Genomic DNA, 15,392 nt, shown 5'->3' on the forward strand with positions numbered 1-15,392 from the left:
AGCTTCAGTACTACAATACTTACCATGTGTATGTGTATCCTGAGCCTGTGGGGTAAGTGTTAGGCTAGCGATGATAGCATGTTAAGCAAGGGAGTGCTAACAATAGGCTAGCATTGGCATGCTAAGCTAGTGAGGTCTAACAGTACACTGTTTTGGGGTATTCGGTGCTGGTCCAGTTGCGTGCATTTGATGGCAGTTACAGGAATGGTTAGAGGGATACACAATGCAGTTGCAGATAATTTATTTAAGTATTTGTATCATTATTTGTGTTCAACTTCTCTCCCTTTACCTTGTGTGTGGTTCCTGGTCTGGCACGCAAACTGAAAGTGGGAGGATTCCCAAGTCAGAAGCTGAGAGGGGAAAATTGGATTGTACCAAGGCATGAGCCAGTACAGGGGGAGAGTTTCATGGTGCAGCATAAAGGCTTGTTTATTGTTCTAAATGAGTCATTAGTTATTAGATTTATCTGTGCCAGGTTGCTGTAGGTGAATGGGTCATGTTTTTAGAATTGTTGCAAATGATAGAGTATATGGCGGTCGATTGAGCTTCCGGTATAAAAGCTGAGGAAGGCAGCTCTTCCAATGGCAGTGCAGTTTGGGCCTTGTCAGATGCAGTATGTATTAGGGCTCCGTAGCCTGGGGCCTAGTATTGGTCGTTTCCTTTTTTACATTTGACTTCAGTGACCTTTTTCAATATTTTTCTTATTTTTTTTGTGCTTTGTTGCTTTGTTCTTTTTTTTTGTGCCCCCCCCCCCCCCCCCCCCCAATGCACATTTGCACTACCACTTCAGAGCGTGACTTTAGACATGCATTTTTGCACTCAAATATGTCTGGAATAGATCATCAGAGCTCGATCACACTCATGTCACGTGAAACTACACAGTTGCACCTTTACAATGGTGCCTATCACCTGTTTTTGAGTTCAAGTATTTGTTAGAAAATAATTTTTGAATTTGGCTGAATTTAGTCATAAATACGGTTCGCAAAAAGCTGTGCTTTGTTGTGCACTCCTTTTACTCTCATCTAAATAACTCACAAACCCATCATCAGACAGATACGGCACGCATATCTTATGAAACGACAGAAATTGAGCTTTAAAATGATATAAGACACATACATGTACATTGAATGTTCCTTTATACAAATAGGCAGATAAAAGACTGCAAAATAATAAGTTTCCTTATTTATTTACTCAAGTATTTCACTCGTAGTTGTCAATCGCATTACAGAGAAGAGCAACATATCTTACAAACTGCTGGGTTATCATGTTTTCCTTGATGATGTCCATAATCAAGTTTTGATCACTGCAAATTCCTACAGGGTGTCCAGTATGAGCATGACATTGGATCCTCTTCTAAATGATAGGAACGTTTTGCTTCTCAACGCTTGTCAAACTTTCACCAAGTAAACAAAAGAGCATAAGGGTACGCTTTTTGTGGATGGACGGTCGCTACTGTAGATGTGCATTTACAGCATAAAGCATACACGTAAAGTGCGCATGGAGGCTACTGTAAATGTGCATGTGCAGTTCAGTTCAGGTCAGGTTACTACAGGTTAGTGTCGGACACTGAAAAGACATGCTTGGTAGAGCAGTGTACAATGTCAGGAAAAAAACACCACTAAAGAAATATACTGCAGCTGAAGTGGCACAACTCATCTATAAAGATGCCAATGCAGACTTTAGTCCCAGTGATCTGGATAATGGCTCAGGCTTTGAGAATGGATTATCTGATGGTGAGGAGTATGTTTATTCATGGAATGGATCCAACTCAAGATGATACAAGATTTATATAATTTGTACCTATTTTCAACATATTAATTTTTGCTACACAACATTATGTTGATATAATAATATAGGGAGTCTTGAAAATCCCTTTTGACGTATATAGTATGTATGCAGTTGTGTGAATTGTGTATTCTTGTAAATGGTTGTGTAATTGTATTTTTTATTGATATGTTTCTTTTAAAATGAACCATATTTTTCATCATAAGCAAAATATGTTTATTTCAGTAAAATGGCTTTTAATCTCGCCATGCACACACAACATGTTTTTGCAAATTGTGAAGACACAAAACATCCCACCATCATGGTGCTTACACTATTCTATTATGAGAAACATGTACAAATTCCAAAAATTTCGTAATACAAATTTTCTTTTTTGTGTTTTAACATTTTTTTTATAAAATATATGAAAGTAGTACCAAGTGAAATGATGGCATATCTGGATAGCATAGACTGTCCTGAAAAAAAACAAAATATAGCATGTAGAGATTGACCTTATGATGACCAAGATAATAGCTCAAAAAAGGCGACACAGTGGTGCAGTGGTTAGCACTGTCGCCTCACAGCAAGAAGGTCCCAGCTCAGGCAGGGATCTTTCTGTGTGGAGTTTGCATGTTATCCCTGTGCCTGTGTGGGTTCTCTCCGGGTACTCTGGCTCCCTCCCACAGTCCAAAGACATTCAAATGGGGACTGGGCTGATTGGATACTCTAAATTGACCGTAGGTGTGACTGTGAGTGTGAATTGTGTTTTGTCTATATGTGTTGGCCCTGCGATGAACTGGCAACCTGTCCAGGGTGAACCCCACCTCCTGCCCGAAAACCGCTGAGATAGGCTCCAGCCCCCCTGCGACTCTTAACCAGGATAAGTGGAAGAAAATGGATGGATAGCTCAAAAGCAAAGAATGAAAAATTAATAAGCAAAAGTAATGTCAACAACATTTTGTGACCTTTTAAAAAATAAATAAATAAATGCAATGATAATAAATGGCATAATAATGCGAATACACCATAAACTTTCTTCTTACATTTCTTTTGCAATGTAGCGATTGACACTGTCTGTGAGCGCACACCATTTTGCGCTGTTTATATTTACTTTGCTGACTAAACGCCTCAGTTACTGTTGACTGTCGGGATGAAGGCTCTGCTGCACATTGAGCGGCAGTTTTTTTTTTGTAGTGGGGAAAATTAGACAGGGTGGTTGTGTTTGAGGTGTGCATGCATTTGAATGTGAATGTACACATTTGAAATGAGCTTTACTGAGGGTGCACACACTAAGGGGAAAAAAATACCAGAATACAGCAGATGTTTAAATCTTCTGCCAAATAAGTTGGTAACCAGTTGTCCTCTGGCAGCAGGAAAATATTAATCATTTATATGACAGGAAAATGTGGTCAGAGGATACAAAGTCATTTTCAGCAGTGTGCAATGTGTTACCTTCCACTGAAGGACAATGTGTGCAAAGTAAAAGTGGGAGCCACAGAACCTGAAGAGACTGGATAAAACAATCTTGATGGAATATCATATTCAGCCTCCAAAAAGAAAAAAGAAAAAACTACTAGATGTGCACATTGCTTGAACTTGACTAAATGTGCTCAAACAAAAGAAACATGAAAAAGAAAAGGATGAGGTCTGCACGCTCCCTTTTCAGATTTTGAAAGATTTATTTTGGGGATTTAGGTTAAAGTTTTTTAATTGTGAACTGGCGTCAGCATAAACCTGCAGGACGCACAGCGTATGCTCACATACCAGATACCGGATCTGGAGGGGACCAACCCGGACTCCTTAGTTATTGTCCTTGGTGACATCTCAGGGTCTTGTTCACGAGTGAGGGTAGGATGGAGCGGGAGATTGACAGGCGGATCTGCAGTGTTGCGGGTGCTAAACCAGTCTGTTGTGGTGAAGGGGGAGCTTAGCCAAAAGGCGAGGCTCTTGATTTACCGGTCAATCTACGTACCAACCTTCACCTATGGTCATGAGCTTTGGGTAATGACCGAAAGAACCAGATTGTGAATACAAGTGGCCGAAATGAGTTTTCTCCACAGGGTGGCTGGGCTCTCCCTTACTGTGTGTTCACACCAAACGCGCATTTGCGCGAACAGTTTCCATTCAAAGTCTATGCAAACACGTGAATGACGCGAATTTTCAGTTGGGCTGTGCGAATGAGGCGAATTCACGAATTCGAATTCGCGAGGCAAAATTTTGCCATTCGTGCAAGTTGAAAATATTCAACTTCGGCCAAAAATTCGCGTCAAGACAGCCAATCAGCGTTGAGGATGTCCCGACGTCACGTCTGACTGTGTTGCAAGATGGAGGACAAGTTGATTGTGACTATGTGTGGGAACTTGGTTCTATATGACACTACGTGTCAAAATTACAAGAACTGGTTGAATAAGTTGGTGTCCATTCGTGAAATCCTGTCACGGATCCTAGCTAGCAGGTCGTTAAATTGGCCAGTTGTCATCCGAAAAATACCGCTGGAAGCGGCAGTTATCCACCACAGCCCCTGGAGGAGCTCGATTCACTGAGCGGTGAAATTCACCGAGCTGAGCTCGTCTGTAGATGGTGTTATTAACCCACATACGACGGTGTTTAGTTTTCCGATGTATTTCAGCCTTCTACGGCAGGTACAATGCTGCAGTTCTTTGTATATCCATGGTGAAATGGTGGAAAGAAACGTTGCCGGAAATACTCGCTACTCGGGCAAGTGAGCGAATTCACGTATTTGCGCGAATGACACAAATGGACACCAAAATGATCCGGCGTCAAATTTGTGCGAATAACGCGATGTGAAATTCGCATTCGCGTTTGGTGTGAACACACAGTTAGAAATAGGGTGAGAAGCTCAGTCATTCTGGAGGGACTCAGAGTAGAGCTGCTGCTCCTCCATATCGAGAGGAGTCAGTTGAGGTGGTTTGGGCATCTGGTGAGGATGCCCCCTGGACACCTCCCTCGGGAGGTGTTTCAGGCATGCCCAACCAGGAGGAGGACTCGGGGCTGACCCTGGACACGCTGGAGGGATTATATCTCTCGGCTGGCCTGGGAACACCTCGGGATTCCCCTGGAAGAGCTGGTGGAAGTGGCTGGGGAGAAGACAGTCTGGGCTTCCTTGCTAAGGCTGCTGCCCCGGCTGCCTGGACCCACCGGATAAAGCGGAGGAGGGGGACGACAATGACTGTGTTTCTCACTCTTAAATATCAAGTTTGGTCATGGTGAAATATATATATTGGTACATAGTTTGTTGCCTAGCTGATGCTAGGAGAAGTAGTCATCAATGAATACCATACAACACAATTCCCCTGTTCTCATATCTCATGACCAGAGAGAATGCAAACTGGAGAGTGCTGATCATAATAACGCTTCATCCTTAAATGTTGTTAACTTTACTGACCTCTCACAGTTCGGTGTAAAGAGTGGTGTGTCTGTGTTTCGGGAATTTTGTCAAGTTGCTAGTGCTTGTTGACTTTGTCGCCACTGCCTTGTAGCAGCGCTTGCAAACAGGCCTTTTTATTTATGACTTCTCCCTGACTGCTTGCCTCGCGCAAAATACTTCCGTACTGTGCTTTTGCTTTTACATTTCCGACCAAAAGTGGTCGTGGAGGTCCAGCAGCACCACTTGCCATGTTTCGTGAGCTCTGTCTTATACACGCTGAGCTTCTGGTAAGGGGGAGACACTGGCGTTGGTATTGATATTTTTGCAAATGAGTATCTTATCCGAATACAAATTTTTAGTATTGAGTAATATCTTGGTATCCATACTTTTGACAACCCTATCACACTCCAATATACACTACCAGTTAAAAGTCTGGACACACCTTCTCATTTAATGTTTTTTATTTTTATTTTTATGCCTATTTACATTATAGTTTCTCACTGATGACATCAAAACTATGAATGAACACATATGGAATTATGTATTAATCAAAAAAGTGTGAAATAACATTTTTTACATTTTACATTCTTTAAAATAACCATCCTTTATTTTGATTATTTCTTTTCATAGTCTTGGCATTCTCTCGATGAGCTTCATGAGGTCGTCACCTGAAATGGTTTTCCAACAGTCTTGAAGGCGTTTCCGGAGATGCTGAGCACTTGTTGGCACTTTTGCCTTCACTCTGTGGTCTCTCTCATCCCAAACCATTTAGATTGGTTTTAGGTCAGGTGACTGTGGAGGCCAGGTCATCCGGTGAAGCACTCCCATTGCTCTCCTTCTTAGTCAAATAGCACTTACATAGCCTGCAGGTGTGTTTGGGGTCATTCTCCCATTAAAAAAACCCCCAAAAACATGTTGGTCCAATAGCAAACAAGATGGGATGGCATTTCGCTGCAGGATGCTGTGGTTGCCATGCTGGTTCAGTATGCCTTCAATTTTGAATAAATTCCTAACAGTGTCACTGGCAAAGCACCCCCACATCATTACACTACCTCTCTCATGCTTCACCGTGGGAACCATGCAAGTAGAGACCATTCTTTCACCTTTCTGCGTCGCGTACATGGCAGGTGGAACCAAAGATCTCAAATTGTCATATCAGCCAGTTTTGCTGTAGCACTTGATTGTTTTTGTGACTGCACTCTGGGACACATTCAAAGTTTTGCAATTCTGCAGACTGACTGACCTTCAGTTCTTAAAGTAATGATGGACTGTCATCTCTCCACTTAGCTAATTGGTTCTTGCCATAATATGAATTCTAACAGTTGTCAAATAGGGCTGTCAGCGGTGTACCAACCTTACTTCTTTGCAACACAACTGATGATCCCAACTCCAGTAAGAAGGCAAGAAATTCCATGAATGAACCCTGACAAGACAAACCTGAGAAGTGAAAACCATTTCAGGTGATTACACCAGAAAGCTTCCTGAGAGAAGGCCGATGGTTTGCAGCGTTGTCAACAAAGCAAAAGGTGGCTACTTGAATCTGAAATATAAAACATCTTTGTTATTTAACAATTTTTCTTTGCTACATAATTCCATATATTTTTCTTCATATATTTGATGTCTTCAGTATGTATCTACAATGTAGAACGCTGTAAAAATAAAAAATAAAAAAACATGGAATGAGAAGGTGTTTTCAAGCATTTTACTGGTAGTTTAAGTGATGCCAGTTACTACATGTGATACCTGTCGGTGAAAATATTAGTATCTTCAGGGATTTAAAGCCATTAGCTTTAAATCTGACGAGTCAATATGATTATTCACGCTCTTGTGGAGGGTACCATTATTGTCATGCTCATATCTCTTAACTATTTTTTCAAAACACTGAACTATCACATTAAAATACAGGGACACATAGACCCAGATAAAGGCAATCCCAATTATTATCAATGACACATTTTGAAGCATGTCGGATTGCTATAATTGTATAAATCCTTGATTAGGTTGATTGATTGGCATTTTGACCTTCATTAATATGCATGTGATGAACAATACATTCTTGGATTAAATGCTTTGCACACAGTCATTTGAGGTTTTGTGTGTGCTATATATTGTTATGACCCAAGGCCTTTGACAGGCCTCTCTCTCTGCCTCAATGGTGCCACATTGCTATGACTGCCTAAGGCATACCTGTAGGTGATGAGAGTGACAGAAGGAAGTGAGATGGGGGTTGTTGGGTCCAGCAGAGGGGCTCTGCTCCACCCACAGTCGGGCCAATCTGTCAAGATGTGGCAGGCAGCCAGGGCATCTTGCTGTCAGCCCAGCCTGCCTGATGCCAGTGTATTTTTGGAGTGATTTAGAGGTTCCTGTCTATAATGATAATAACACTGCAGGTCCCTCATGAAGCCAGATGCTCTCGTTTGAATGGAGTCATAGATAAGAAGGGATGGCGGGGAAGCTCAGGAATTCCATGAGCATACAGAGTAGCTGATATGAAGTGAGGAGAGATATAAAGGGCAGTGCCACTAACTTCATTCACTGAAATGTTTTTCATCCCTACGAGACCTATACTGTTTTCAGGGTATATTCACTATCTTTATTTTAAGCCCTTTCTTGGTCACTATAAAGGTTATTCATACATGTGATAACCGTTTTTTCTCTCTCCTGTGAACAGTGTGGACTATTCAGATCTTCCACTGTGTGTAATGTTTATGTTTGAATAGTTTTTATTTTTACCTTTTTATAACAAATAATTTGTCATATGAAATAAGATACTTCACATGTATCTCGCACAAGCTTTTAACAGGGATGTCTCCTCATATTTGTGTGGAGCACATTGTTTGGAATCTCACAATTTTCAAACAATGATGGCAGGATCCTCTATTAACATTTTAGTAGTAGTTGACTGAAACTGAATGGTAAATCACAGAGACTGTGATCTTATGAGTGTATGGATTCCAAAACATCAGCCAGAAAGTATAGGAACTGAGAAGTGGTCTGTGGTCACCACCTGCAGAACCACTCCTTTATTGGGGGTGTCTTGCTAATTGCCTATAATTTCCACCTGTTGTCTATTCCATTTGCACAACAGCACGTGAAATTGATTGTCAATCAGTGTTGCTTCCTAAGTGGACAGTTTGATTTCACAGAAGTGTAATACTAGCAGTGTATCTCTCAGTGAGGGTTGGATACATAGAATCACTGACCGGAATTTGGGCACTGGGTTGGGTAAACACCCAAGGCTCAGTGCAGCCATGACAACTTGTGTGTTTTCTATCCATAGAAATACAGTATTTTTCTGTGTGTGTGTGTGTGTGTGTGTGTGTGTGTGTGTGTGTGTGTGTGTGAGAGAGAGAGAGACAGAGAGTGCTAGAGAGAGTCAAGTTAAATTTATTTATATAGCACCAAATCACAACAAAAGTTATCTCATGGCACTTAACAAGTAGAGCAGGTCTAGTACCACACTCCTTCAATGAGTTTGCACCAACATTCTCCATGAGCAAGCACATCCTGCAACAGTGGCGACAAAAACCTTCCTTTTAACAGGCAGGAAAGTCAAGCAGATCCAGGCTCGATGAGGACGGCCTTATTCTTCTTATTCTTCGACCAGTTTGGGGGAGAAGAGAGCAGGAGAACGGGGCAGAGACAAAGAGGGAGAGAAATAGAAAGTGACTGATTGACAGATGGGGACATGAGCAGGTGGTGCTTCAGGTGGCAGCTTGAGCCTCTTCAGGTTTGTAACCTCCTCCAGCAGCACCTGGGATCTGGGATGTGGGTAGGCCAAAGGTTCATGGAGACGTGGTCCCTTCTACCAGTTCTAGTCAACATGCAAGCAGCAGCCTTTTGGACCAACTGGAAAGTCTTTAAGGACTTATTGGTACAGCCTAAGAGACGAGGTCAGAAGAGAACTGGACTTGCTGCAATTCATGGATTTCACTGTAATTGGGCACACAGGAAGAGGAGAAAATTCATTGTTTGGGGAAAAAAGTAAAAATTACATTTGAAACTTGAGTAGTAATTTGAAAAAATTATATGATTTTATGATTCATTGCTTATGTAAAAAGACATTGCATTTCACAGTTTTTTTAGAGTTTTTGTGGGCCATTTTTGCCATACAATGTGTATTTTGACTCTGTATAGTATCATGAATTACTTGAGGGGCGGATTGATTCTTGGCGCAAGTTTATTTTCATCTTAAAATGCATGGCAACAGTGAATAGCAATATATCTTAATGACAAAAATGTTTACTAAAATTGCATGTTATATATATATATATATAAACACACAGTATATATATATAAACACACAGTATATATATATATATACACACACAGTATATATATACACAGTATATATATATATATATATATATATATATATATACACACACACACAGTATATATATACACAGTATATATATATACACACACACAGTATATATATACACAGTATATATATATATACACACACAGTATATATATACACAGTATATATATATACACACAGTATATATATACACAGTATATATATATATATATACACACACAGTATGTATATATATATACACACACAGTATGTATATATATACACACACAGTATGTATATATATACACACAGTATGTATATATATACACACAGTATATATATATGTGTGTATATATATATATGTATATATATATGTGTGTGTATATATATGTGTATATATATGTGTGTGTATATATATATGTATATATATGTGTGTGTGTATATATGTATATATATGTATATGTTTATATATGTATATGTATATATATGTATATATATGTATATGTATATATATATGTATATATGTATATATATGTGTATATATATGTATGTATATGTATATATGTATATATATGTATATATATATGTATATATATGTATATATATGTTGTGTATAGATGTTGTGTTTGTGATTTGATTTGCAATTTTTTCTTCTCCAAACCGCAGTTCAATAGTCATCATCAAATCACCATCAAATTATTATCTGTCCTATTTTCTATTATAAGGAAAACTTCAGATAAAGACTTGGGAAAGTGATAATTGCTCTCTTTGATAAAGGAAAGGAAGGATTCCCCTTTCCTAAAGGAAATAAGAACAAGAAGTGGAAAATATAAATGTATAATTTAGAAAAACAAACTAATTAAACAAATCAGATTTTTGAATTTGTCCACATTCTTGCATGTCAGAAAGCTTTGTTCTATTATAAAAGACAGGGATTAGTTTCAGCTTCATTTATACTGTACATGGCTTGGATCGATTATATTGGGCTCTTAGATTGTGTTACTTTTGGATTTGCATTACAAAGTAATTATGGTCTCAGGTCAAACAGGTTTTAATCCACTCTTGGAACTTCTGTTTACTGCACATGTACATTTACATTGGGTTCTGGTTGTGTTGTTAATGTGGTGGCCTACGCTCAATAACACCTTCCAAGTCATTGATTCAGCTGATCTGTCGAATGTGCTGTTTTTTGCTGTGTAACTGGCTATACTCTCTGTCTGCATGCTGCAGCCAGATCTCGGAGCCCTGCAGCTCCCTGCCACTGCCTACATGGAGCATAACGGATCATCCATAGCCAGTTGAACCAAATTCACAAAGAGGAACAGATTCCTTGTTTTGTTTAGTATTGGACTAAAAGCAAGAAATTGGTGAGCTGCCATTTGGGTATCCATGGTGTAGCATGGTCTTCTACTTCCTCTTCTGTTTCTGGCAGACTTTACATTGCTTGGTGAATTGTTGTTGGGCTTATACACAGTGGCCAGGATTTACTTTTGGTAACCTCTGATTGGTTAGAAAAGACATGAGGAACAATTCGAATTTCTGATTAGCATGTTCGTAACACAATGAGAAACCATCGGGCAGATGCACTATACTGTATAATTACATAGCTAGTTTAACTGCAGCCTTTGTGATTGGCATTGTCTGATCTCTCAAAACATGATTTTGAATTAAAATCGATCAATTGTTCAACCCTAGCAGTAATATATTATTTCTGCTTTTATGTAGGAGGCAAGAGCACTAGACTGGAAGGGCTTTTTGTCAGCAAACTGATCCAGCATCCAGAAATGATATAATACTGTGATGCATAATGCTGTAATGACAATATGATATCATAACGCACATGCACACGTTCTTTTTACATAATCCATTTATTTTGCAAGGACTTTAAAAAGTAACTGAAATTCTTAACTGGGTTATAAGTTAAAAAAAATGTAATAATTAATATTATAATTAAGTTAAAATCAAAGGAAGGCAGTCACACCAGCCCCTCCTTCTGTGAATCAGAAACAAGGGAGGAGAGGTGTAGTAAAATCTGTTTCAGAATAGTTTCTTCTTTTGTAAGACAGCACAGATGTATACAGTGATATTCATCAGAAATCAAGGGCATTTGCATTTTTCATAAACTAGGTTGATTCAGTGTCAGCTTGATAGGCTGAAGTCATTTTCATTTTAATTATTATTATTATCAGAATTTTGTGACTTTTTCATGCATTGACCGCAGACACTGTTTGGTCATGTCAAGGCACATTTTCTTTTCGTTTTCATTCTTGGTGCCGTCCTTTTTTTCCTTTTGCCCTCCACATCTTTCATTTAGTTGAACACATCTATACTGGACTCAGAGCTAGAAGGAACAGAAGAAAATAGAGCATCATTCGTCACACAAGCTGTTTTTATTAAATTGATTTGTAACATTATTGAATATACGGTACCTTTGTATTATTTAGCGATTGTCATCACAGAAAAACAATGTCACAGCAAAACGTGTTTAATTATCCTTCAGAAATTAGGCCAATGATGTATTGTGATTCATTTGTTTTTAGTGGTTAGTCCCTGAATGAATGTAAATTTTCCTACCTTTGTTCCTCCATGTGTCATTTGTAGGTAATTCCCAACTTGGAGCAACCATTGTGGATGCCTTAGACACCCTCTACATCATGGGTCTGCATGAGGAGTTCAAGGATGGCCAGGAGTGGATCGAGCAGAATTTGGACTTTGGCGTGGTTTGTGTTCCTATTTTTTTGGGGATACGTGCATGGCTTACTGAGGCTGATATGTCAGTAGCTTTAACGTCTTTTTTGGAGCCTGTTCTGAATTTGCCTGCTGGCTAGAAATGCCTCTCACAGTCAAGATAATCATATTGAATAAAATTAGTTTCAATTGGGAATCTTAATCTGTATCATTCACTTTCACATTCATGCAAAGCAAAACAGTTTTGATAGTAATATTAATGATACACTTTAGGTAGAGCACTTTTCATAAAAATTTGCATCTCAAGCTGCTCTATATCAAAGATTAAAAAACATTAAAAACATGTTAAAAGAATGTTAATCACATTTTGGTGCCCTGCTCTGTTGTTTTTCTGTATTTATTCAACATGTTTATATTTCTGTAAGTTAATTTTCCTCCAACCTTCCTATGGTAAAATCCCCCTTTCTATTCAAAAACATCTGCAACATTTTTCTCCATCACCAGCTTTTACTACCTTCCTCTATTATACACCTTAATTATCTCTGTCCATCCTTTTACAATTTTTACCGTATTCTCTGTGTTTATTCTGTTACTTCATTTTTGGATTGTTTTATCGTTTATGCTTAACGTTGTGAGTTGCCATCAGCAGTAAAAAGCAAAATCATATACTCACAGTTTTGATTTCACTAAAAACATATATATATACACGTGTACATTCATTCCTGATCAAAATCTTAAGACCAGTTAAAAAAATTGCAAGAATTTACATTTTGCACTGTTGGCTCTTAGGAAGGTTCTAAGTAGAGCTTCAAAATGCAAAAAGAAGAAATGGGGAAAACAGACCAAAAGTTTTTAGCAGGCAATTAATTGAACGATTTTACTGAAATAAGCTGTTCATCAGCTGATCTAAAGTATAAGTCCACAGCTCAAAAAAAAAAACACAACTCCCTAAAACAGAAATTGAAGTGTGAAAAACTGACTCAGTAATGAGTAGCTCCACTATTATTGTTGATCACTTCAAAAATTTGTTTTGGCATGCTTGATGCAAGTGTTTCGAAAAGGCTAGCGGGAATGTTGCTCCAAGTGGTGAAGGTGGCTTCACCGTCTGGAACTGATGTCCATTTTTGTAAACTTCGCTTGCCATCCATCCCCTCAGTTTGATTTAGATCAGGGAAACACGCAGGATGGTCCAAAAAAGTGACGTTATTCTCCTGGAAAAAATTCTTGGTCAGAGAGGCATTGTGAATTGTAGCGTTGTCCTGCTGAAAAACCCAGTCATTACCACACAGACGAGGGCCCTCAGTCATAAGGGATGCCCGCTGCAACACATCCACATAGCCAGCTGCTGTTTGACACCCCTGCACAACCTGGAGCTCCATTTTTGTATTGAAGGAAAAAGCACCCCAGATCATGATGGTGCCCCCTCCACTGTGCCACATAGAAAACATCTCAGGTGGCATCTTCTTGTCATGCCGTTGGAAGCCGTTGCCGTTGCATTTTGAAGCTCTATTTAGAACCTTCTTAAGATCCAACAGTGCAAAATGCAAATTCATACAATTTTTTAACTGTTCTTAAGATTTGGATCAGGAGTAATCTATTTATATGTTTATATATACATATATATAAGCAGAGCACATTATCAATACTCATAACAGAGTCATACTGGCTCGGACAGTTCTGGGTCCGTTGCTAGGGGAATCAGGGCCATCTGATGACAAATGGGATACTGGAACAAGACACACTTGGACGAAAGCTGAAAATAGGGAATTGGTGGAATGCTACTATACAGTAGGAGCAATCCCAGCGAGGGGGGATAAATGCAGAGCATGTGGGACCTATGGATACTTAGAAACCTGCAATCTAGGTAAACAAAGAAACAACTCTTAGCACAGTGTTCCAACATCCGTAACCGTAAACTACTGTCACAAAGGGTTTAGAGCTCAATGAGGTACAACAACAATGCTATGGCATGGGGGAGCCAGGATAACAGGTCGGCAGGGGGATGTTCATCATCACCCCCACGAATTGAGATTGGGTCCCAAGCCCCAATAGATACATACTGCCTCAATACAAGAGCTGTAGATCAAAGAAGGAAGATCATGAACCAACAAGAATTCTGGAACCCCCAACAAATACTGAAGCTGAGTTGTCAAGTACCCTCAGAAGATCTATTAGTGGATGTGAATGCTTTACTGAATACAATACCCATGGCAACCATCACAGAGACTAACAAGCTGATGCACAGTACGGGAACAGTAATACTGGAGATGCTTGGGTAAAAGCTAGACATGGACATGGAGCAGAAGAAATGATACCCTACATGGAAGAGAAGGAGAGAGGCCAAAGTGAAGGCAACAAGGAGAGAAATTTGCCAGCTAGCAGAGCTGCAGCAAGGAAACATGGTAAATACAGGTGTACCCTAGAAATACACCAAGTTATCCATATCAGAGGCACTTGAAACTGCTAAACAAAGGCTAACAGCTCTTGCCACCCGACTGAAGAGATACACCAAAGAGGTAGAGGCTAGGAGAATAAACAAGATGTTCTCCACTGACCCAGCCAAAGTGTACTCTTAGTGGCAGGGCGATAACAACCAACCAGGCCAACCAAGAGCTGAAATGGAAAAGTACCGCAAGTGCATATGGGAAAAAGCATAATACAACGCCGATGCACAATGGCTAGTGGACCTGAGAACTGACCACAGTTACCTCCAAGAACAAGGATCTGTAACCATCTCAATGGCAGACATCCAAGCACTGGGCCTTGACATGATCCACACATACTGGCTGAAAAAGCTAACTGCACCCCATGATTGCCTTGCAGCACAGATAAACCAGATGCTGAGGGATTGGACTCCCCCAGAGTTGCTAACCCAGGGCAGGACAGTCCTGATCATGAAAGACCCCCAGAAGGGACCCATCCATTCCAACTACTGACCAGTAATCAGCCTCCCCACAGCATGGAAGCTCCTGTCAGGTATCATAGTGGCTAAGATAAGTAAGTACATGGGTCAATACATGAAGGAGGCTCAGAAAGGAATTGGCACTAACACTTGAGGTGCCAAGCACCAGCTACTGGTTGACAGAGCAGTCACCCAAGACAGTAAGAACAGTCAGACCAACCTGTACACTGTCTAGATTGATTACAAGAAAGACCTATGACTCAATGCTATGCCAATGACATGGATACTAGAATGTCTGGAACTGTACAACATCAACAGTAAACTGAGAACCTTCATCAGAAACTTGA

At 39.7% G+C, this 15,392-nt stretch overlaps 1 protein-coding gene and 1 pseudogene across 2 annotated transcripts in view; both read left to right on the top strand.

Annotated features, from left to right (window-relative positions):
- The window catches only part of man1a2 (mannosidase, alpha, class 1A, member 2), a 157,459-nt gene that overhangs the window by 74,851 nt on the left and 67,216 nt on the right, over positions 1-15,392 (top strand). For both annotated transcript variants that reach the window (XM_086220777.1, XM_086220778.1), the window contains exon 5: positions 12,057-12,175. In XM_086220777.1, the coding sequence (XP_086076903.1) occupies positions 12,057-12,175 (119 nt within the window). The remainder of the gene's footprint in view (positions 1-12,056; positions 12,176-15,392) is intronic.
- On the top strand, positions 14,209-15,208 carry LOC147252466 (uncharacterized; annotated as a pseudogene).

Source organism: Aulostomus chinensis, chromosome 12 (genome assembly GCF_037954235.1).
Source record: "Aulostomus chinensis isolate RoL2024-O1b breed Wild chromosome 12, RoL_Achi_v1.0, whole genome shotgun sequence".
Lineage (NCBI taxonomy): Eukaryota > Metazoa > Chordata > Actinopteri > Syngnathiformes > Aulostomidae > Aulostomus > Aulostomus chinensis.